At 42.0% G+C, this 23,112-nt stretch overlaps 1 protein-coding gene across 2 annotated transcripts; it reads left to right on the top strand.

Annotated features, from left to right (window-relative positions):
• The first annotated feature begins 342 nt into the window (after positions 1 to 342).
• Positions 343 to 21,522, top strand: ankrd50l (ankyrin repeat domain 50-like). 2 transcript variants are annotated; one of them, XM_015013048.2, is made up of 4 exons: positions 343 to 598; positions 8,573 to 9,298; positions 16,110 to 16,327; positions 17,211 to 21,522. In XM_015013048.2, exons 2-4 carry the CDS (start codon positions 8,871 to 8,873, stop codon positions 20,738 to 20,740), a joined length of 4,176 nt encoding a protein of 1,391 aa, XP_014868534.2. In that variant the 5' UTR covers positions 343 to 598; positions 8,573 to 8,870; the 3' UTR covers positions 20,741 to 21,522. The 2 variants fall into 2 exon arrangements, with proteins under 2 accessions (XP_014868534.2, XP_014868533.2); XM_015013047.2 differs by lacking the exon at positions 343 to 598 and adding an exon at positions 7,641 to 8,487.
• Positions 21,523 to 23,112: the final 1,590 nt, after the last annotated feature.

Below are 23,112 nucleotides of genomic sequence, written 5' to 3'. Positions count from 1 at the left end.
TGTTTTTGGACTGTGGGAGGAAACCGGAGTATCCGGAGAGAACCCACGCATGCACAGGGAGAACATGCAAGCTCCATGCAGAAAGACCGGAGCTGGGAATGAACCCAGAGCCTTCTTGCTGCAAGGCGACAGCTCTACCAACTGCGCCACTGTGCAGCCCCATTAATTTTTTTTTGTTTCCTAATATCATTTGACAATTCACCTACAATAACGATTAAAAAAAAAATTATAAGTCTGCTTCATAGCAAAGTCTCTTTCTTTCTTTTTCTTCGCTGTTTCCGTACAGTGTTCGCAGACTTTTGCAGTTCAGTTGAACTCAGTCCAACACACAGACTGTCCTTTGTTTCCTACCAAACACCATCAGGAGTGAGAAAGGAAAGGAAGCAGCTAGAGCTCCTAGGAGACCGTCAGCACCAGACGGGAAAAAAACAACAACGTCCATAACAGAGAAGGATTCACCTCTCTGTCGCCTTCACATAAGGTGATGACATAAAAAGCCGGTGGAAGAGGACACATCCGGTGAAGTGCTCTGGGGTGTGTATGTAGTGAGAGCCGAGGAGGGAGACGGAGATGGAGAGAGAGAGAGCGTGTCTGTCAGGTAAGACCGGGTTGGTTTCTAACAAAAAATAATAATAAAAACTCAAATGTGTCATTTTCTGCTGAGAATAAATATGAACGCAATGGGGGAGTCATGTCAGAAACAGATATTTAGTCGTATCTTTCGTGTTTTTGTTTACAATGGCGTCGACCAGAGGCGCGCGAGCCGACAGTTTTACACATTTCCACGGCGGTTGTAGTTTCATCACTCGTGTGCGTGTCGGTGCGTGAGAGAGAAATAAGTCTGACTGCTGCAGAGGAAGCAGACAGGCGGACAGCCTGCAGCGGCTACCTGTGGATTCCCACACCGGCTGCTGTTCGGGTTTGAAGGACAAATGCCAGAAATGCTGCAGGCGAGTAGGTTTAAAAAATAAATAACACTGGGGTAAATAAAACAGAAGAGGAACAAAAACAAGCTAGGTGAATGTAGACGTTCATACACAGACTGTAAATTATAATTTAACTATCCATAAACATGTAGTGGGAATTTTATGATAGTTACAGTAGTAGTTTGCAGCAAAATACGGAATTTCCATAATTTATTGTGGCTTTGCTGTGACGCAAGGCCGGAGTTGTTGCTGGTATGTTTTATTTTTTTTTAAAGAAAACAAGAGCTTATTGCTTCAATTTAATAACCCAGCAAAACTGTGAAGCATCGTGTACTAAAGATGCCATTTAACACTTTGTTTGTTTAAAGCAAATGTTTACCATCGAGCTTCAGCTGGGTGTAACTTTAAAACTGGCTGACTTCCTGTCTCACCGTTCACTGATCCTGGTTTGATGTCGGAGCCAGAGGCGGCCTGAGTCACTCTGGGGGCCCAAGATGAAACACTGGATCCCCCACTTCTCTGTTTTTTGTTATGGGGTTCCATTTGTATCAAAAAAACGTAGAAGTCATATGTGTAGATGTGTCGTTGCTATGTGTCGTTGGTCTATGTCGTTGGTCTATGTTGCATGTATATGTAGATGTTGCATATGTGTATGTTGCATATGCGTTCGCTGCATATGTGTTCGCTGCACGTCTACATTGCATATGTCTATGTTGCATATGCGTTCGCTGCATATGTGGTTGATGTCGTTGGTCCATGTCGTTGGTCCTTGTCGTTGGTCCGTGTGGCTATTGCCTGTTTTCTGAGCCATTAAAAAGTCCTGAAGTAGGTCATGTATGATCAAATTTTTTTATTAAATATTCCAAAAATATTGGTCTTTCATTATCAGTGGTTTCAATAAAATGGTTTTCAAAATGTTAAGATTTCTACCTCGTATTTTCTTTAGGCATTAGTCAGGGCAGCTAAGGAGGTCAAGGGGTCCTTGCCCAGTGTAGGGGGCCCTAAATTTCTTTTTAAATCTGTGATATATCTTCATTTTAAGAAGATTTTTCACTGTTGGCATGTATTTGAACTTATCTCTTTTATTTACTTCAGCGCAGCTCACAGTTTTAAACAAATTCTGTAGGTTTCGGCGTACTTTTTGGGCCTTCTACTGCCTCTAGTGGCGTGGGTTGGTAACACAACACCACCCCACGTGGGGTGGTAACACAATATAATTACATTACTAGATCGATATGCCACAAAGTATTTATTATTAATTCTGGCATTAGGATAATAATCATAATGATAATGTCCCTGTGCAAATTAAAATTCCTTGGAATCTTCTTTAAAACCCCAGATATATTTTCAGCAAGTACTGTTATCTTTACAGCCAAAATGAATACAAACTAGAAAACTCATGTGCTCTTTACATAAATTGAGCAAAACATATTCCTCCTCAAGCCAACAATTCACTTATTCTATTGAAAACTGTGACTATAACATGTTTTAACATACTTTTTTCAGAAGTTAAAACTTTCATTAGGAAAGAAGTATCTTCTTTCCTATGTTGTTGGTCATAACTTCTTTCATTAATGAAAGAAGTTTTAACACGCTTCTTTCATCAAGAAAGAAGTTTTAACATGCTTCTTTCCTAATGAAAGAAGTTTTAACTTCTGAAAGAAGTATGTTAAAACTATGTTATAGTTTATCAGACTGTAAAATGTTTTTCTTGTCTGTACTTTTTTGTTAACTTAAAACAGCATTTTGGCACTTTTTTTCTTGAACAAAGGTCTTTATGACAGTATGTTACAATTATGTTTGTTAATCAGATTGTGTTCCCAAAATAAAACATGTTCTTCATAAAAGTTGTTATTGTGGTCTATAATGAGGACAAAATATACTCAACATCACAGTTTTCAATAGAATAAGTGAATTGTTGACTGGAGGAGGAATATTTTTTGCTCAATTTATGAAAAGAGCACATGAGTTTTATAGTTTTCATTTTGGCTGTACGGATAATGGTACTCGCTGAACATATATATCTGGGGTTTTAAAGAAGATTCCAAGGAATTTCAATTTGCACAGACTTATTATTATTATTATTATTATTATTATTATTATTATTATTATTATTATCCTAATGCCAGAATTAATAATAAACAATAAAGACTTTGTGGCATTTTGACTTAGTAATATAATTACATTAGTTGTGTTACCACCACCACGCCACTAGAGGCAGTAGAAGGACCAAAAAGATGTGACTAATTTGCAGATTTAGAAGTATGCCGGAAACTACAGAATTTGCTTAAAACTGTGAGCTGCGCTGAAGAAAATAAGACAGAGAAGTTAAAAAACATACAGAGGGTGAAAATCATTCTTAAAATGAAATGAAGATATATCGCAGATTAAAAAAATAAAATAAAATCCGGCCGCGGATCTATGGGAAATAGCGCTCCCTTCAGGGGGCCAGGATCCCTCGACCTTCTTAGCTGCCCTGACTAATGCCTAAAGAAAATACGAGGTAGAAATCTAAGCATTTTGGAAAATTTTTTTATTGAAACCACTGATATTGAAAGACCAACATTTTTGTAATATCTAATGAAAAAATTGATCATACATGACCTACTTCAAGACTTTTTAATAGCGAAGAGAACAGGCAATAGCCACACGGACCAACGACATGGACCAACAGCATGGACCAACGACATCAACCACATATGCAGCGAACGCATATGCAACGTAGACATATGCAACATAGACATGTGCAGCGAACACATATGCAGCGAACGCATATGCAACATAGACATATGCAACATCTACATATGCAGCGAACGCATATGCAACATAGACATATGCAACATCTACATATGCAGCAAACACATATGCAGCGAACGCATATGCAACGTAGACATATGAAACATAGACATGTGCAGCGAACGCATATGCAACATAGACATATGCAACATCTACATATACATGCAACATAGACCAACGACATAGACCAACGACACATAGCAACGACACATCTACACATAGCAACGACACATCTACACATATGACTTCTACTTATTTTTGATACAAATGGAACCCCATATTTTGTTACTATTTTCTGCATATCAGTTGTGTCGAGCCAGTTCTTGGCTCACTTGGTGTGACTGGCTCTTCAAGCCAGGTATTTGTTTTTAGCTTTTTTTGAAGTGAGGTTGTGTAAAGTTTACGATAGTTCCATAAACTGTATTAGACAGATGTCATAATGGTGGCATGCAAATATTATTTATTACATTTCTGCGCCTTCACAAGAAGTTAAGTTTGTTGCCACAACTGAGCAAAGTCCATGTTATAACTCTACATTGATGAAGCCGACCGACTTTGTAAGTTAATGTTGTAACCTGGAAATTGTTTGGCTAACAAAACGGCAACCAAATCAAAAAAGTATTTCTGTAAAAGTAAAATACTTTTTCTTGTCATTATTGTAGTATTATCCCTCCGTATTTATTTTTTATCTTAGCTATTTCACACTGCGATATCTGTTAAATTCTGGTAGAGATTGTCACTGAGATTGCTGGTATGTTTTTTTTTTTTTAAAAAGAAAACAAAAGAGCTTATTGCTTCAATTTAATAACCCAGATTATGGTCACAGATTATCGCTTTAAAAAAAAAAAAAACTATCGTTTGGAGGTGGAAGCGGGGTGTGTAGTAAGAGATAATGACAAAAATTTTTGATTTGCGACGTGAAAGAAGACAAATGCATTCCGTGTAACGACATTGTAACTCAGATAATTGTTTTATCAAAAGTGCTTAAACTCCTGGCCGTGTTTGACTTTCACACAGGTTGCTTTTAAATACACTTCCTGTTTGACAGGTTGATGTAACACAACCAAACCACATTCCTTCTTCTAATTGTTGTTTTAAACATCAATTATTGCATTTTTATCTATGATCAAAGTGACCTGGTTGCAGGTGAGAGTTGATTTTTAAGATAAGATTTCTCCTCTTAAAGTCTGCATTTTAAGAACTGTGTTCAAGCAACCTGAAGTCCCTTCACAGCTAAAGCTAAGCAAAACTGCAGTATCTGTACCTGGGAGAAAACCATTTCTGATTATGTGTTCACCAACATTCCAGTTAATGAATAAGGTCTGAATGCTCATTAGCTGTAACAGGAAACAGCATTTCTTCATTATTATGTGGCTCACGTTAGCATTGTGATCCACTAAACTCTGTCGTTTTGTTCCTTAAAGGTACAGATATGTTGTGTGTGGACCAGTTTGTTGCTCAATCAGAGGGTCAGCTAGAAAACGGCTAAACGTCATTACGTAAAAACATGCTGCCTTTGATTAATTTACATCTTGCAGCTAAGACGTTTTCCTGCAGAGCATTTAAGTGCTATGCTAATGTGTTGATTTTAATGAATCAAAACTTTTCCCGTAAGATTAAATTAGCTGCAACGGTACACAAACCTAACGACGTTCAGAGCTAGCCATTGAATTCTAGCTTGTTCCAATTGGAACAAGCTAGAATTCGGTACAAACTAAATGGTCAAAGAGTCGTATCAAAACAGAGAGACATCATGTTAGCATTAGCCTAGCACTTCAGCAAATCGGACTGCATCGAAACATCATCTGTAGCAGCAAATGTGAGTTTATTAAAAACTAAAGCTGCAAGGCTGTCCAGCAGGCATTATTGAGTCAAAATAAAAAATAAATAAATAAATAAATAAAAACAGCTGATACCTGGAACTTTGTCAAAATGCTAATGTAAATGACGCAATACTGACCAAGTGTAGTTTATTTCACTGCATTTTTAAGCTAAACAACATTCAAGCTTATAGCCGACGCTTGATTTTTATGTATAGTATGGAACTAGGAGTTGGCGCTGGTAAACTCCTAATTAAGCTCCTAATTAAGTCTCATCAGTATCTGGTACAGAGGAAAAAAACACGACTGTCTCATCCCTGGTCAGATTTCCTCTCCGCTGTTTGCAAAGTAGAAACCAAGTAAAATTCCCAGCTGTTTGTCTTTAAGCTTTTCCGACAAAAACTCTCAAGAAGTTAGACTTTATGGTTCGTGTGGGCGTTTGGTGTTGTTAAGTAATGCTTAATTATACGTCACATTGTCTGTGCTGGTTGCCTAGCGATGCAATTAATTTACACAGAAGTAAAAGTCATGTGATTGAGAGACGAGGTTTCTCCAATACGAAGGTTCAGTTTCCAGGCAGACGGCCAGAGTTCCTGCTTCTTTACCGTCTGCACGTCTCAGCAGCTGTCTGGCAATATCAAAGTAAAGGTAGTTTCATGTTACGAACCGTCGTTGGGCTTAAAAATAACATCTACTGGCTCTAAATAGAGATTTTATATAGAAATAGATTTTATTTCTCTTTTTTTTTAATGTGCAACCATACAAACAGGTTACATAAGCGATATTAACAGAGGCTTCGCTGTCAGTCACTTCATTTGGTACGCAAACGTTCAAGTCCCAATTGAATGCGAGGCAGAAAATTTGACTATATTTAACTTCCGCATTGACAGCACGTCAGTGAAAACTTTGGCTTGTTTTCATAGCGGCCGCTTGCCAGGTTTACAATGCTTTACCACCAGCAATGACAAGAATGTAGACGTCCTCACAGCCCAGTGCCAGTTTTCCTCAGTACTGTCATCGGCTTCCCTGCTAGCAGAACACATTTCTCTGTTCCTGGGGAAAATTGTCAGGAGGATTCTGACAGCAGACGTGTTCAACAAACGTGTATCAGCTTCCTCTAACACGATATGCTTGGTTTTAGAAACTGCTGTTATTAACTTTGCACTTTTCAATCAAATTGACGCTCGCCTGTCATTCTGTGCCTCATATGCACAGCAGTGAGGGTTTTTTTATTTATTTTTTTTGCTCTGTCAAGTGAGAAATCTTGCCTGTAATCTGCCAGATTTATCTCAGTTCTGCTGGTGTTTGATTAGTCGCTGACGTGAAATGAGGTGCAGTGTGCTAATGCTGTTACAGGAACTTTAAACATTCTTTAACCGGATTCCTTAAAGTCTAGTCATTCTGGCTGGATTTTACTGTGCAGTATAATTACAGTAGTATGTAATTTTCAAATTGCAGCATATGTTTCCTTGCAGGTTAAAATATTTTTGCTACAGTCATAGATGCAAGTTGCCAGATAAGTCTGGTGGATGGGGCGCTAGGGCAGTCATTCATCCAGCGGCCTGTTGTGTTTTAGAGTTAAAAAATGTTTAAAGTTGACAGCAAATTTGAAAATATCACTTGATAATTATGTATTATTTAAAGATTAGAAGATTAATACCTGAGCACCAACTATAACGTCTTAAAAAATGCAAACATTTTAAAATGGCTTATAAAAAAGGCAGTGTTCAGCCTGGTGGGGGCTCAAATAAAGCCTGGTGGGCCGCCAGGCTTAGGATACACTGGGGGAAACCCTAAACTGTTTAATTTTTCAATATAATCATCTAAAATTTGTAGTTTTAATAGATTTGTAAACTAAGGACTGTATCTCCCAAACTTATTGTTAGTGCACTGTCTCTATACATATTGCTATACGATCGACAGTTTTATTGTAAATGTTAATTTTAACATTTTCTTCACTGTTTGTTTTATAAGAGCAGGGGATTAAAAAAAATCAGTAAATTTGAAACTGTGATTGAATGCTGTTACTTTGTGCAGTTTAGTGACATAAATCACCCTACGTTTAGTAAGTGGAGTCCTGAAAAATCCTGTTTTAACTGAGAAAGTTTTTCAAGGACTGTCTTTGTGTTTGCGGTGCTATGAATGCTACGCCATGCAGTCACCCGAAAAAGAAACCATGAATAGTTTTGTTTTTAAAATCATGATTTTTATCGTTATCACAATAGTTCCACAAAATATCACGATAAAATTACTGCATTTCACTGTGGGTGTGGTGTGCTCAAGGTGATGCACGTGATTTTCCTCTGCACTCGGCATTTTGCATGTTGGCTAAAAAAACCCCAAAAAAACATCTCAGGTAAAATCAGCATCTGACCCTAAGAATAATCTCAGCTTTAAAAATATAATTATTATGTTGTACTGTGGCTGTGTGTGCTTATTTCTACACCAAATAAATATGTCTCTGCAAACATATTTGCTATCGCAGATAAATTACTCAGATTCACACGAAGCAAACTCAGCATAAAGACTCAAATTTAGAAAGTTACAACCAGACTAATTTTGATTTCTAGAAAAGCACGACACCTAGTGCAGTGTGTTATTGTCCTGTGGCTGAACCTTGACCCCAGGTGACTCCTCCCTCCTGTCAGCTGAAGGAGAAAACTCGCTCCCACACGAGACCTCCCTCCTTGCTCGCCGATCTCCTGCGCGTGTCTGAACATGCCGAGACACACCACGAGAGGGTGGAGACAGAAAAAAAAAGAAAACAAGAAAAACCGGAGAGCATGAGAGACAGAGAGGCAGAGGGAGAGAGAAGGTAGGAGAGTAAGGAGAAAGGGAGAGAGAGAGAGAAAGCAAAAGCAGACAGTAAGGTTCGATGTCCTGAGACGGGCGATAACTGGAAGGGGAGAGAAAGAAATCTGTAAACGGAAGACGACAAGGGCCGGGTGAGATGAAGTGCAACGAAATATGTGAGAAATGTTGTTTCATTGACTCATCCTGGCTTTCTGCTTCTGATTTCTGCCTGAGCAGCTCCTCGATCTGCTAGAGACGCATGGCGAAGACTGGCAACCGCAGCGCTTCAGATCCTGCAGGAGAAACATCAGAATGAATGAAGAGGACGACAAGTTACAACTGAAGCTCACTTAAAAGTATTGCTTTTTTTTGTTTGTTTTATCCTTGCGACTAATCAAGGAACTCACCTGGAACATTACCAGACCACATCAACGGGAACCTTTCCTAAGAGTCAGAGTGAGACCGTTTGAAGCGGCATGGGGTGTGAAGTTGAGAGCACCAACTCGTCTCCTGGACGTCAGAACCCCCGGAGCAAATGAGCGGCTCAGCGTACGGATACGGCGCCAGCTTGCTCCAGGGCCGGCGCTTCTACTGCCGGGAATGGGCCCTGGACAAGCTGAGGCGCTGCCTGGACGCCCGCCCCGCGTCCGGCCAGGCGGCGGGGCTCCTGGTGACGGGGGGCCCCGGTGCCGGCAAGACCGCCCTGTGCACTGAGGTGGTGTGGCCCACCTCGGACTCGGGCCTGGCTGCGGGCCTGGCACGGCGCTGCCTGGCGTCCCACTTCTGCCACAGGGAGGACCAGAGGAGCACGGTGCTGTGGAGGTTCGTCCTGGGCCTGGTGGAGCAGCTGAGGGCCTCCCCGCTCCTCCCTGCTGGCTATGAGGAGACCCTCAGGGGTCCGGCCGCGTCTTCTGCCCTGGAGCCCCTCAACTGTCAAAAAGACCCCGAGGACACCTTCAAGAGGTGGGTATTGCTTAGCCGTTAATGAATTAATGATAATTCTTCCATGTCACTTGAAGGATTCACATCAAGCGGCACTTTGCGAACCCGAGCCTGCGTGAGATTTCCCATTTGTATCGCCTGTCAAATGAAAGAGCCAGGCAAGTCGCTGGAAGGTGCTGCAGCCATCCTGAAACGGGAGCTGCGGCGTGCAGCGGCATGCGCGTGGCTCATTTCCAGTCCGACGCAGCATAAATTATGAGTTATCGCCTTTATTTTGACGGAGCTGAGCAGGAGAGCTAACATGAGAAACGGCTTATCAGATTCAAGCATAATGTGAAAAGCAACCTGGGGGAAAAACCAAAAACCTGTTCTGCAACTTTTGGTTTTTGCAGGTTCAAACGGTCCAATGTTTTTACTAAAAACTTCTTAACACCCCCCCTTTCTTCTCCTTTAAGCTTGTTGACAGTCTTTTTGCGGCTTTGGCGATTTGATCTGGAGCCTATTACTCAGTTCACTACCGCTGTAACCTTAACCCTGTTACGACCGGCTTTATATTTAGGTCACCTGGATTTCATTTGATTTTATGGATGCAGTGAGTAAGAGCTTGTTCCTCTTTTTCCAGGGCAACTTCAGTTCTTGGCATTTGGCAGATATTCAGAACTAGTTAGAGTTTTTAACTTTGCAAAAACTATTAAAACAAAAATCCCCATTTGTACCAAATGGCACGCCTCTTCAAATAAGGACTGAAGACATAAAAGCTCAGTATGGCTCTTAATACGCAGTAATGTGATGATTTGTAATCTGTTTACTTAATTCTGCTATCTCAGGTGTTTTATCCCGTTTTATTCCTTGTGTTTTGTGTGTTTTATCTCATAAAACACTTTAGTCAACCTAGTGGTTTTTATTTATCCTAGTGTATGAAGGGCTATCAAAAAAAGTTTATTAATTATTATTATTATTATTATTATTAAAGTCCGTTTTCTCTTATAGGAGGCTAAAAGTGAGAGTTAAGAGTTTTTCAAGTATAGTTCTTGTCTTGCTAGCAGCAGCAAAGCCTCTTAGCATCCTCTTACTACATATCCTGATTAGATTATCCCGGAGGCTAAAGCTAACGGCTAGTCCAAGAGAGGCTAAGAAAACCAAAGTGGACATCTTCAAACATCTGCAGAGGATGAACAGGATGAACTGCCTTCATGTTAGTATTCATGGGTGTTTATTTACAGAGGACCTGATTGTTACTTGCAAGGAAAACACAGATTGGAGGCCGTGCGTCCCTCAGGATCTTCCTGAATGAAACAAATGCAAAAGAGGAACATATGAAAGGTGTCAAATCATAACTGTCTGATGGAGAAATAAAAGACTTGTCGCTTAAACTTCCATAATTGCAAACATGTGGAGGAAGGTCGTGATTTAACTTTCTGGGCTGCATGCAGAGGGCATAAAAAGTAACTCCCTTTACCCTCCATTGCTAGTGTAAAACATGGTGGTGGCAGCATGATGGGGTGAGGGGATATTACATTTAAACAAACCCTGCATCTTCCTCTTAAAGCACTCATCAAGCAAAAACCTGCAAACAGAACATTGCTTGATGCCGTGTTTGCTGCACGACATGAAAGTAAAATTTTAAAGTGAGAATCAACACACACCCTGTTCTGATTGGTTCATAGGTTCACCCTACAGCTCCAGGGTTTACTTTAGTAAATCACCTCCAGCAAAGGGCTCCGTTTCCTCCTTTTTTGTGTGCAACAAACACAACAGCAGCTTCCGCTCGCACTGTAGCTAAAAAGCATCCTTTGTGTTTAGAAAACGAGCTGAATCTCTCAGTGTTGTAGCTGCCAGTGGCCTCTCTGCATGTAAATGTGAAATCTTTTGACCGCGGGCGAAGCAGGACAGTCGCAGGGGGGAAAAAACAGGAGCACCATGGCCATTCTTTCCTCGACTTATATTTATTTCATTCACGCCCCATAATGCGGCCCATTCAAGGAGCGCCACAATGGCCCCTCCAGTGTGAATGAATACTACAGTGTTATTTACGACACAACATCCTTCCAGAGAGAGGAGACAGAAGTGGGGGGAAAGCAGGAAAAAAGCAGAACAAAGAGGTGAAAAATGCCTCCCCTGCCCCAGTGACCGTCTCGGCACCAGTCAGCGAGGTCACCCTCCTCTCCGGGACTTTTCAGCGCTCTGCCCGGTGTGTTTGTTCTGCACCAAGTCCGAGGCCTTTCAAGCTCCTGCTGGTGTTTGCTCTCCTCTGGTGTGAAGTGCCGAACTGGATTCCACATTCCCTACGAACTGGCTCGCAGCCAGGCGCTGCTTTCCGTTTGGAGCCCACAGAGAGAGAAAAAAACCTGCACTTTTTTGAGGACAGCCATCAATAAATGGATGAAATGTGTGTGTGTGTGTGTGTGTGTGTGTGTGTGTGTGTGTGTGTGTGTGTGTGTGTGTGTGTGTGTGTGTGTGTGTGAGAGCAAGGTAGCAAAATGCAATGTACATGCAACATGCGTCTTAAAGCAGCGGGGCGGCTCTCTGAGCCCAGCGGGTCGTAAACGCGGCTTGTTGCGGTGCCGCTCCCGCCGCGATAAACTGCGCAAACCTCAAGTTCAATGAGTTCGTCTCGGTGTTGAAACGAAATCAGCTCCACCAGACGCAGCAGGATGTCGGCTGTTACTGTCGACCGTTTCAAACCCCCACTTAAAGGCATCAACATATTATTTAAGCCCCATAGACTAACAGGTAGTTCAGTCATTAAACACCAAAGGATGCTTTTAATGTTTCCTGCCCTTCTGCTTCCTCTGAGCTTTGGAAAAAAAAGAATTAGGGCTTTCAAAAAGTAATTGAAAAAATGTTCTAATCTCTGGATATAGGTTTGGGCTTTGACTATGCCGTTCTAAGACCCCAAAATGCTTTCATTCTCAATCTGTTGCGTCCAGCACTGTCATGTGTTATGTGTTTTTCTATTTACCTAAACATTGTTCATAATTCATAATTACTTCAAAAATTACATATTTCACCTTTTTTTCACCTGCAGAGTATCTCTACTGTATTTCAGTTTATTTTGCATCTCTGTCACTTTTAGATTTGTAAATTCACGAAGAAGCAATGTGATGAATGCTAAAACCTCATATGTAATTCAATCTCTGACCCACTTTGCTTTTCCATTTGAAATTACAGCAACGCTGATCTCGTAAGAAAAAAAAAAAAAAACCTCCTTAATTCATGTACTTCAGTTAACAGTTCATGCCTTCCGGGAGAAAAAAACCTGAACTTTCTGAGCCTAGTGCTCAGAAAGTTCATGAAAATGGTTCCAGGTGAGCTCAGAAATGTTTAAAATCCATCCAAGAAGTAGGTGGCGTTCAGCAGCAATTTACGAATAACAGTCATTTTCTCGTGTTGGTGGTCTCGCCCGCGGTTCCAGCCCAGTCACCCGTTTTGATCTCATCCAAATTATAGCTTAAAAAGAAACAATGGCGAGAGCTCAGGAATGCGGTTTATTAGGGGTCCGAACGCGCATGAAGTGATTTACATCCTGCCTTCGCAAGTGTATTTGTCACCAACTCTGCCCTCTAATTACTGCAGGTGTCACAGTGACACGCGCCCCTTCAACAAGGCCCATTAAATCGCAGCTTCAAAGGTCACCTGCAGATGTACGTCCAGCACCATCTAACCTGAATGAGGTGGAAAAACATTAGCAGCCATAAAAGGTTAATTGTACTTCCTACTTGAGTGTGTGTGTGTGTGTGTGAGCTCAGTCGGGGAGTGCTGCTTTATTCAGATGACTAAAGAGCACGGCGGCTTGATAAGCTCGTCGGAACTTAGATGTGGGTTGACGGGTTTAAAAATCTACTTTTAATTGCAGGATATGGCCAATGATAAAACGTCAGGGCTGTTAAATATACGCAGATGAGTCAAACGTCAAGACTGCCTGTTGAAATGCCTCCGTCGTCAATCAAAGAAATTAGTCCCGCGAGCGCTGATAAGCAACGTTCGATGAGCTGCTTGAAGCCAAACTGTAGCCCTATTTTAGGATGACTATAGAAATTTTATCTGATCAGTAGTAAATGATGTACCACTAATGTGTTTGAAACACATGCCTACCGTGTTACAAAGGATGGTTTTCTTATAACTTTTTGAGTCCATTAGTGTAAAAAAAAAGTCAATTCTGATTTACGTAGAAAAAGGAGAAATTAAATGTTGCCGTTGCATACATCACCTAAAAATCTTCACATAGTAGATGGTGCTGTTGGCAGGAGGGATATCCGGTAGCAGTCAGTATTGCAACAAATCTAAAGAGGCCTCTGACTGAAGACTGTCGACATCCTCACAGCTCAGTTTCTGGGCAGCAGAGATAATAATCCTCAGTAACATGTTCTGGACGATACCGCCAGCTGTTAGCAAACGCCGCTAATCCACCTCATTTGCTTTTGCTGCACCTCTTTGAATCTCTGCCTGGCCGTTTCTACGGTTAGAGTTGGAGCTGATCCTCGACCATTACGGTCAGCAGGAGAGACGGTTTGAACTTTGTTCCTGCTCTGCATCCACGAAGCCTTCTCTTCAACTCCTCTTGTTGCCCCGGTAACGCTTCGTAACGACTGTCGAAAAGTAAAAAGCAAAGAGCAGAAAGTCCTTCTAGCTGCACGGCTGGGAAGCCAGAGGGAATAATTGTCAAAACATTCAACGCCTCAACTAAAAAGAAACATCAACAAACGTAGGTGGCTACTTCCACTTTTCATATAATGTTTGTGGCTGCATCAGACATTTTGCTGCAGATCTAAAAATAAAGAAACACCTCACATACAGGATTTGGGAATCAAAAATAAACTTGAATTTTTTCAGGCTAACATACATGGCTGTCGCCAGGCAAATAAAAAAAAATGAGGCTGTCATCTTAGCTGCAGGGAACTTGGTTGTCAAGGGTATTTTTATTTTTTACAACTTAAATTAGACAAAGATAACCATAAATTTATTACAGATTTCTTAAAGAGACATCGGAATCTGGTCAAAACTGTGGAATAATCAGTTTTGAGATCCGGACACAAAATTGCGACTGGTGCATCTTTAACCAAGCAACGTTACTGAAAGTTTTTCTTGGAGAAGCAAGTTTACATCAGATGCCAAAGCCATCAGAAACCTGTTGATCTGTTAAGTGAAAGTCAACAGTGACGCATTCATTTGATGTTGAAATGAACACATCTCAGGGTTAGGCTTGAGGTCATCCTGAGAAACTGAGAAACAAACAAAAAAAAAAACAATCTGTCAACTGTTAGTTACTTATTCTCTCTTGGGTTGATGACCTCTTACAATAAATACATAAGATCACCTTGATAACCAGTGGACCTTCATGGGCCTTCATAAACACAGACATTAACAATAATCACAGCGCACAGACACAAGCACACACCCTGTATTTGTGGTAAAATAAACGCCTGAGCTTAGCCTCTTTGTGACCTGTCTAAACTGAGCTCGTGTCCTCGCTTCATTACCGATTGTCTCCTCCCAGACTTTGTTCATTTTTCTAACCAGCTACTCACTGGCTTTGAAGCCGTGTTTGCAACAATCAAAAAGAAACACAAGAGATTAATGTATCTGCTTTATTGAAACATAAATGTGGCTTCTTTTTTTTCAAATATAAATCTGTGGGTGAAGGTCTTGAAATAGACATCATCGGCTATTACGTGTCAGGTCGCTAATCCAGTAACTACTGTTTGTCTCTTTCTCCAGAGGAGGAGGAAACACATATCTGGCAGCTCTCTGCTTTGTTGAGACAGCTTGAATATAACATGCCTAATGTATACACATACATGGCAACTATTATTATTTTATCCTAAAAAATTACATCTGTTTAGCCTCGGGATCCATCTGATCCATCTGAATGAGCAGTTTTCTCCTCCACACTCCATGTGCACCGAATTCACATAGCAATTTTGCGTGGTGATATTTATAGCCGTGCCCGACAAAATCTCCTTTGTTTCTAAAGTGCAAAAAAATGAAGAAAAAAAAACTCTCTGTCATTTTGAAGTGAGGGAAATGTGCAAATGAACCAAAGCTCCACAACACGGAAAATTATTCCGTTTTATGGATTGAGAAATCTGTGCAGAGGAGGAACCGTTAATGACTGAAGCTGTTCTGCGGGCGCCTGTTTTTAACGTGCCCATGTATTGATCTGCATGTGTGTGAGCGTGCCCAGAGCAGAGGGAGGAAAAAAACCCGAAGTTCCACAAACCTGAGTCACCTCTGGCTCCAGGCAGGGTGTGGGTGTTGACTGCGCTCCTTAAAGGCCAATGCTCGGTTGGTTTTTGCCAGGTTTCAGATTGTTTTACAATCTGTACGGTGTCCCTGCTGCTTATTATTGCACAGCATAAAGGAGGTTCCTTTATACAAATTGTTGTCTTAGATAAGTGTTCAACATTGTCGGCCTTTGTTGTGCAGCTGTTGTTTTAATGGAAATAACTGCTAACAAGTTATCGAGTTTAGTTTTTCGTTTTCTGTCCGTGGTTTTAAAAGCCTCAGCTGTTCTTAGATGCTGTGAAATGTATAAAATAGAAAGCAAAGAAACGTCGGTAAACACTTGCCACCCTTAAATGAAAATCGCCTCAAGTCATGGCAAGGTAGCTGTTCTTATATCGATTTGCGCTGCTTCATATTTTGCTTCTATTTAGAGTTCAAATCTCCAGCGTGTGTGTGTGAGAAAAAATCGTCCTCACATTTCTTCTGTTCCTTTCACTCTCTCTGCCGCCCACAGTTCCTGCTGTTTTTACATAGCTGTTTTAAGTCATTCATCTTTTTCTTTCTTTCTTTTTTTTGTGTTTCTTGTTCCCATACATTATGTCTTTAGGGCAGTTTTGGAACCGCTGCTGGACCTTCCTCCACCTGCCCAGACCCTGATGATAGTGATAGATGCTCTGGATGCTCAGTGTGCGCCAGGCCAAAGAGTTGGGAAGAGCGGCTCGATTGCACAACTCTTGGCCAACAATCAGCATCTCCTTCCCAGCTGGTTGCTGTTGGTCTGCTCCATCCGCCGCCAAAACAAAGATGTGTGCAAGATGTTCTCGAGTATGTGAATTTCTGTGTTCGTCTCTATCACTGGACCCTATGTTGGAAAATTGCGAGGCCTGATTAACCCTGCCACCACGTGTAAAGACGTGAGAAAGTTTTTACCCCCACAGGTTTAGGCAGTTTTGCTTTTTATCAAATTTAACAGTTTCTGATCATCTTTAAACAAATTTTTAGATGGCCTTTAGGAACATGAGTAAATACAACCAATCTGGCCTATTTGTGAAAAATAATTGCCTTTTAAATTTGTTGTGTTACATGTCAACAACTACAATCAAGCAAAAATTTATGATTATCTGCGTATATGTATGTATATTTATCATCATTATGAAATTAACCCTTTCATGCATAGTGGTCACTACAATGGACAGCTATCTAAAAGCCATTTTCTTGTGTTTCTTGTGAATTTTTTATGTTTAAATGCACACAGACCACTGAAGTGGACACTAGTAAATTATACAATGCACTATAAACTACTGGCCATCCGCTGTAAGTGCAGAAAAATATTTGTTAAATCCAATATGGGAGACAAACAAAAAAGCAACTCAGGAATACCCAGACCCTACTACTACTGTAGACGACTCTTGCAGGTAAAAAAAAAAATATTGTGGCATCAAGTAACTTCTAAGACTAATACTAGAGATGTATTTTCAAAATAACTTTGTATTTGGAGAAAAATGCAACTGATCACCTAGAAAAACATTTTTGATCTGTTTTTGTTTGTTTTGTTTTTTTCCAAATTTGTTTTCCCACCTTTTTTAATGCCTTCAAAAAATCAACAAAGGAAAAAAATCCTGACATAAAGGATTATAATTAATGCATGAAAGGGTTAAGCTCAATAAAGCAATAAGCAAAGTTATAAAGAAAAAATTTCTTTGTTTAGGCTTCCGGAGACTCTGCCTGGACGATCTACGGAAGCCGCCAACGGTCCGTGACGTTCAGCAGTACATCCTCTGTCGTCTGGATGAGGAGGCAGCGCTGCGGCGTCAGCTCACCCCCGACACTGCAGACATGCTCAATCTCCTGCACATAAAGAGTGGGGGCTGCTTCCTCTTTCTCGAGCGAGTGTTGGATGGCGTGGCAGCTGGGCTCGTGGGTCTTCGAGAGATTCGAGACATCCCTGGGACTCTCAATGGACTCTACCTTTGGCTCTGCCAGAGACTCTTCCCTCGGGCCCTCTTTGTCTATGTCAGACCTCTCCTCAATGTGCTCTTGGCTGCTCCAAGTCCACTCACAACTCAGCAACTATTTACAGCAGCCTGGACTCAGGACACCACACTCAACGTCCAGGACTTCCAGAACAAGCTTCATACACTGTCTCCCCTCTTGATCGATGGCCCTGAGGGGACCAAGCTACTTTTTCATGCCAGCTTTACAGAGTGGCTGACTGATGTTAAGTACTGCACGCAGAAGTACCTCTGTAACCAGACTGAAGGCCATAGCATGCTTGCCATGTCTCTGACTCTACAAGGACCCCATCTAGACCCCGAGGGTGCATGTCAGTTAGCCACACACTTAGTTTGCTCGGGTCACCATAAAGAAAACCCCTCATTATTGGCACTCTGGATGCTGTGGACAGGCCTGCCTCCTCTCACTGCCAGCTGCAATGAAACCCTCTCCACATCCTTTGCTCAACTTCCTCCACTGGTCAGTCAGGAAGTCCCTCAGCTGTTAATGAAAAGCGGACTTCTTTCGCCAGCCCGTATTTCCGACAAGGAGGCCAGTGTCTGCACGCGCTTCCCAGTTGAGCAAGGAGATCCATTAGACACAATGGAGATGGAGGTGTCAGTAAAGAAACTGCTAGATAGTGGGCACTCTGTAAACCATCTTGAATCTTCTGGACAGACCTTACTTGCTAAAGCGGCTATTGAGGGTTCTGCAAACATAGCTAAATTTCTTCTAGCACATGAGTCTGATCCACTCATAAGTGATCATCACGGTCAAACTCCTTTGACTTTGGCTTCCAGACAGGGTCATGTCAAATTTCTGTCTATCTTACTAGAATGGATGAAAAGCCAGAGCACGGAGACTGCAGTGGCAATGATGGAGCACATTGACAATGAAGGCTGGACGGCACTGCGCTCTGCGGCTTGGGGAGGACACTGTGAGGCTGTCCGCTTACTTCTGGATGCAGGGGCAGATGTAAATGGATGCGACAGTGAGGGACGTACTGCCCTCAGAGCAGCTGCATGGGGTGGTCACGAGGAAATTGTCCTCACCCTGCTGGACTATGGTGCACAAATTAATAAAGCTGACAGCAATGGCCGTACACCCCTTATTGCAGCTGCCTACATGGGCCATCCCGAAACCATTGAAATATTGCTGAACCACAATGCAGAAGTCAACCTAGCTGATGGAGATGGACGTACTGCCCTGTCAGTTGCTGCTCTTTGCGTCCCAACGGCTGCAGCGATCAAAGGTTATGGAGAGGTAGCAAGTCTATTACTTGAACATGGGGCAGATCCAGGCCACAGAGACAACGATGGAATGACGCCACTGCTTCTTGCGGCCTATGAAGGCCACGAAGATGTGGTTGAGCTTTTGTTGGAAGCAGGTGCAGATGTAGATGAATCGGCTGGCCCTGACGGAAGCATTTCTGCCGCAGCTGCTGTCACACCGCTGTTGGCAGCTGCAGCGATGGGTCACATGAACACAGTGTCCAAGCTGCTCTTCTGGGGTGCAGACGTGGATGCCATCGACTGTGAAGGCAGGACGGCGCTGTGCCTGGCAGCAGCAAGGGGCAGCTTGGAAGTAGTCCGTGCCTTACTGGACCGAGGGTTGGATGAGAATCATAAGGATGACCTTGGCTGGACCCCACTGCATGCTGCTGCCTGTGAAGGCCATCGTGCCGTATGTGCTGCTTTGACGGATCAAGGGAGCATGGCACGAATAGGAGAGATGGACATAGAAGGACGCACCCCTCTTATACTGGCAGCCCAAGAAGGCCACCTGAGTGCTGTCAAGCTACTACTTGACAAACGTTCTCTGATTGATCACAGGGCGTATGACGGACACTCTGCATTGAGTGCTGCATTTCTGGAGGGCCATACTGAGGTTGCAGAACTGCTTATGAAGAGAGGGGCTGATACCGATGTGCGTGATGCAGAAGGTCGGCCTCTGCTCTACCTCCTGGTGCTCGAAGGTCGCCTTGATATGGCCACTCTTGTCATAGAAAAAGGAGGCGTGCCACTTGAATCCAGAGACTCCGAGGGCCGCACAGCTCTTCATGTGGCTTCCTGGCAGGGCAGTGTGGAGATTGTAGACTTACTTTTAAAACACGGGGCAAACCCCAATGCACAAGACGCTGAAGGGAGACCACCAATGCATTCTGTGGCCTGGACAGGAAATGGAAAAGTAGGACATCGTCTCATGGAAGCAAACAGTGTACATATAGACCTTGCTTGCCATCAAGGGGCAACGGCTCTGAGCATCGCAGCTCAAGAAGGACATGTTAACATTGTGAAAATGCTTCTGGAAAAAGGTGCAAATCCCAATCACATAGATAAATATGGTCGTAGTCCAGCCAAAGTGGCTGGAAAACATGGGCATGTTACAATCGTACGGCTCTTGGAGAGCTATGGAGCTAAGCCATACCTGGGCCTGTTGCCTAATTCTAGTACTGTATCTCCTTCAAAACCAAACAAGATCCTCTCGTCGGGAATGTTGGAGGGTAACGGAGTCGAAGTGACGGCCACTACCTCCTCCTCGTCAGTGTCCTCTCCCGGTTCCACTGGAGAACGATTCCACTCCATGCAAAGCTCCCAGACCTCGTCTACATGCCACTCACTTGCTACAGTGCAGACAGTGCCAGCCGACAGCATCAGTTTTATCCAGCAGATCCAACAGCATTCACTGCCGCGCAGCCGGAGCCGACACTCCACCCTCCCTCCGCTGGGGGGCTCGGGTATGGGAAGTCTCCATGGAAGTAGCCAGAGGCTTACAAAATGCCTCCCCCCGCCTACTGTTTGCACCGTTACGGCTATGGTACACAACTGTGAACCCCCTCAGAAAGGTTTGTCTTCTGGGCTTGAGTACCATGACAAGAAGAACAAACAAAGCTCAAACTTGATTAAAGCAGAAAGAGCTGCAGGTGGTAGATGGAACTCAGTCATGGCTTCTCTTGGTATAATGCCAAGCAAAAACAGCCCTCTCAGTGCAAAAAACAGAGAGATTCCTTCGTTGGACTACCCATACAGACTACAGAGCCCATCACAAGTGGAAGCTTGGGATGCCCTGCCCCAGAACATTTTAGCACCTGTTTGTTACAGTTTCTCCCCAACCCCACCTAGCAGTGCCTTGACAGATGATGTTATGGTCACGACAGACCCACACCTTAATCTCAAACAGGCCATCAAGCTACAGTTTGAGGGCCCCACCAGTGCAGCCTTATATAAAAGAGAGACACCCCTGTGAGCAGGGAGTGAAGAAGGTTACTCAGTCTTTGGTCTTTCTTCATAAACCTTTAGGATTTCTTTTATTCAAGCACGTGATCAACAGTTAGAATGATAGATGAACATATGTTTCTTCTTTATGGTTCAAAGAAGACATCTGAACTCATTGCATTCAGATACAGGTGTATGAGATCTTTTGTCACTTTTTTCACAAAACCTTGAGAAAAATCTAGGTTTTTGATTAAAAAAACAAAACATTTTTTCATATTCTTTGCCGTTTTTTGTTGTGGAGTAAGTTCTTTCCCCTCCACCCTGAACTGTCATAACTCAACATTTTCTCAATGGAGCAAATTTTTCAATTTTAGTGTAGTTTAATTTATTTTCTCCTTCAGAACTGAGAACTCTTCCCATCATTTTTCAAATGAAAAATTAACCTTTGTTTTTTCAAAAGCAGAAAGGCTTTGGTTTTGATTTTCATTTGAATCGGCTAATATTTTTTAAAGAACTAAGACTACATCCTTTGCTACTTCTACACATATTACAAAAATAAAACAAAACAAAACAGTGAATTCGTACCTGCTGAAGTCTCCTGCTGTGTGGGCTGCTGATTCAGAAATCCACAGACGACGACCTGACCTGCCTGCAGTTTGTCTGTGAGCAAAGTTAAATCTGAATCAGTAAAATTTGGTGTGAATGTGGGAGGATCGTTGGGAGACTCGCAAAGGATCTTTTGTTTGTTTTGATATTTTTTAACTCTGTTAATATTAATTACACTCAATTAAAATTGCAACCAATGCTTCGAAATCTCACGTGTGCCTGGTGTGGTTATTTCTGGCTCGCTTTGTGTGAGCTATAACTGTTCTGCGCTCAAACAAAATGTCAAAGGCATCTTCTGAAGTAAGAGCATCCCGCAGAGATGAAAGTCTGGTAGGGGGCAGATGGCGACCACCCGGGACGGTTTTGATACCAGAGAGGAGGGCTTTACACACCATCACTGGTGGTTTTCACTCATTATTTGAGGAATAGCTGTGACGGTTTGACCGAATTACATTTCTGAACTTCTTCGCTAGCTCTTTGTCGCTTTAGGTTTTGCCTTAATGTATAAAAGTTTGGCTTCATGTATGAATTACCTCAACTGAGTTATCGCAGGTTTGCCGTCAACAACTTTCATTTACAGTCATTATGAGCTCTGACTGCTAATGAAAACTCTAAATTTATTTTCTCTGAAAATGAGAATAATTGATCAGCCCCATGAAACTTACATTTTTTTTAAATATAGAAATATTATGATTGACAAATTCATGCAAAAGTTTGCTGTTTATGTCATCAGCTCCCTCCCCAGTGAAGGTAAGCCACTAAGGTCGTTCCTGGCTGGTCATAAAGTCATATATCCAAGCATATCAATAAAAATTAGTTTAACAGAAATTAGTGGTATAAAATAAGCACAAGAGAAATCTGAGTATAGACCCTTTTCACAGTGACGTCAGACAATGGCCGCCATAACTCGGAGAGGTGTATCTTTACTTTCGGTGTGATTTTGCCTTGGGAAACCTGACTGAAAAATTCACGGATACTCATTATCTTAAGGATATAGTAAAAGGTAAGGTTAATAACAGCAGCGCAAATAATTTCATTTCAGCCACACAGTACAGCATACACATATTTAAATTTACATATTTAAACTTTGAAGGTCATGCTTTTTTTTCTTGCTTTTTTTAAGAAATATATATACAGGTGCTGGTCATAAAATTAGAATATTGTGATAAAGTTCATTATTTTCCATAATGTCATGATAAAAATTAAATTGTCATATATTTTAGATTCATTGCACACCAACTGAAATATTTCAGGTCTTTTATTGTTTTAATTTTGATGATTTTGGCAAACAGCTCTTGAAAACCCAAAATCCCTGTCTCAAAAAATTAGAATATTATGAAAAGGTTCTCTGAACGAGCAATAAAAATAATCATCCGAATCAACAAAGTAACTCTAAACACCTGAAAAAGATTCCTGAGGCCTTTAAAAACTCCCAGCCTGGTTCATTACTCAAAACCGCAATCATGGGTCAGACTGCTGACCTGACTGCTGTCCAGAAGGCCATCACTGACATCCTCAAGCAAGAGGGTGAGAAACAGAAAGAAATTTCTGAACGAATCGGCTGTTTGCAGAGTGTTATATCAAGGCACCGCAGTGGAAAGTCAGTAGGAAGGAAAAAGTGTGGCAGAAAACGTTACACAACGAGAAGAGGTGACCGGACCCTGAGGAAGATTGTGGAGAAGGGCCGATTCCAGACCAAATTAAATTTTCATCTCCATAAAACTTTTCAGCAGATGGAAGCATGAAGTGCTCCAAAATCTTCTGATAGCTGCTGCATTGATCCTGCCCTTGATAAAA

Source organism: Poecilia mexicana, unplaced genomic scaffold (assembly GCF_051168715.1).
Source record: "Poecilia mexicana isolate PSO_F unplaced genomic scaffold, ASM5116871v1 scaffold_2, whole genome shotgun sequence".
Classification (NCBI taxonomy): domain Eukaryota; kingdom Metazoa; phylum Chordata; class Actinopteri; order Cyprinodontiformes; family Poeciliidae; genus Poecilia; species Poecilia mexicana.
The sequence above is the reverse complement of the archived record's forward strand: the minus strand, read 5'-3'. Positions and strand labels throughout refer to the sequence as shown.

What these genes read in the sequence shown, in the direction of transcription:
- ankrd50l (XM_015013048.2), top strand. Translation starts at nt 8,871, where the DNA reads ATGAGCGGCTCAGCGTACGGATACGGCGCCAGCTTGCTCCAGGGCCGG. An exon ending in CCCGAGGACACCTTCAAGAG is followed by an intron (nt 9,299 to 16,109) that starts GTGGGTATTGCT and finishes TTATGTCTTTAG; the next exon opens with GGCAGTTTTGGAACCGCTGC. An exon ending in TGTGTGCAAGATGTTCTCGA is followed by an intron (nt 16,328 to 17,210) that starts GTATGTGAATTT and finishes TTCTTTGTTTAG; the next exon opens with GCTTCCGGAGACTCTGCCTG.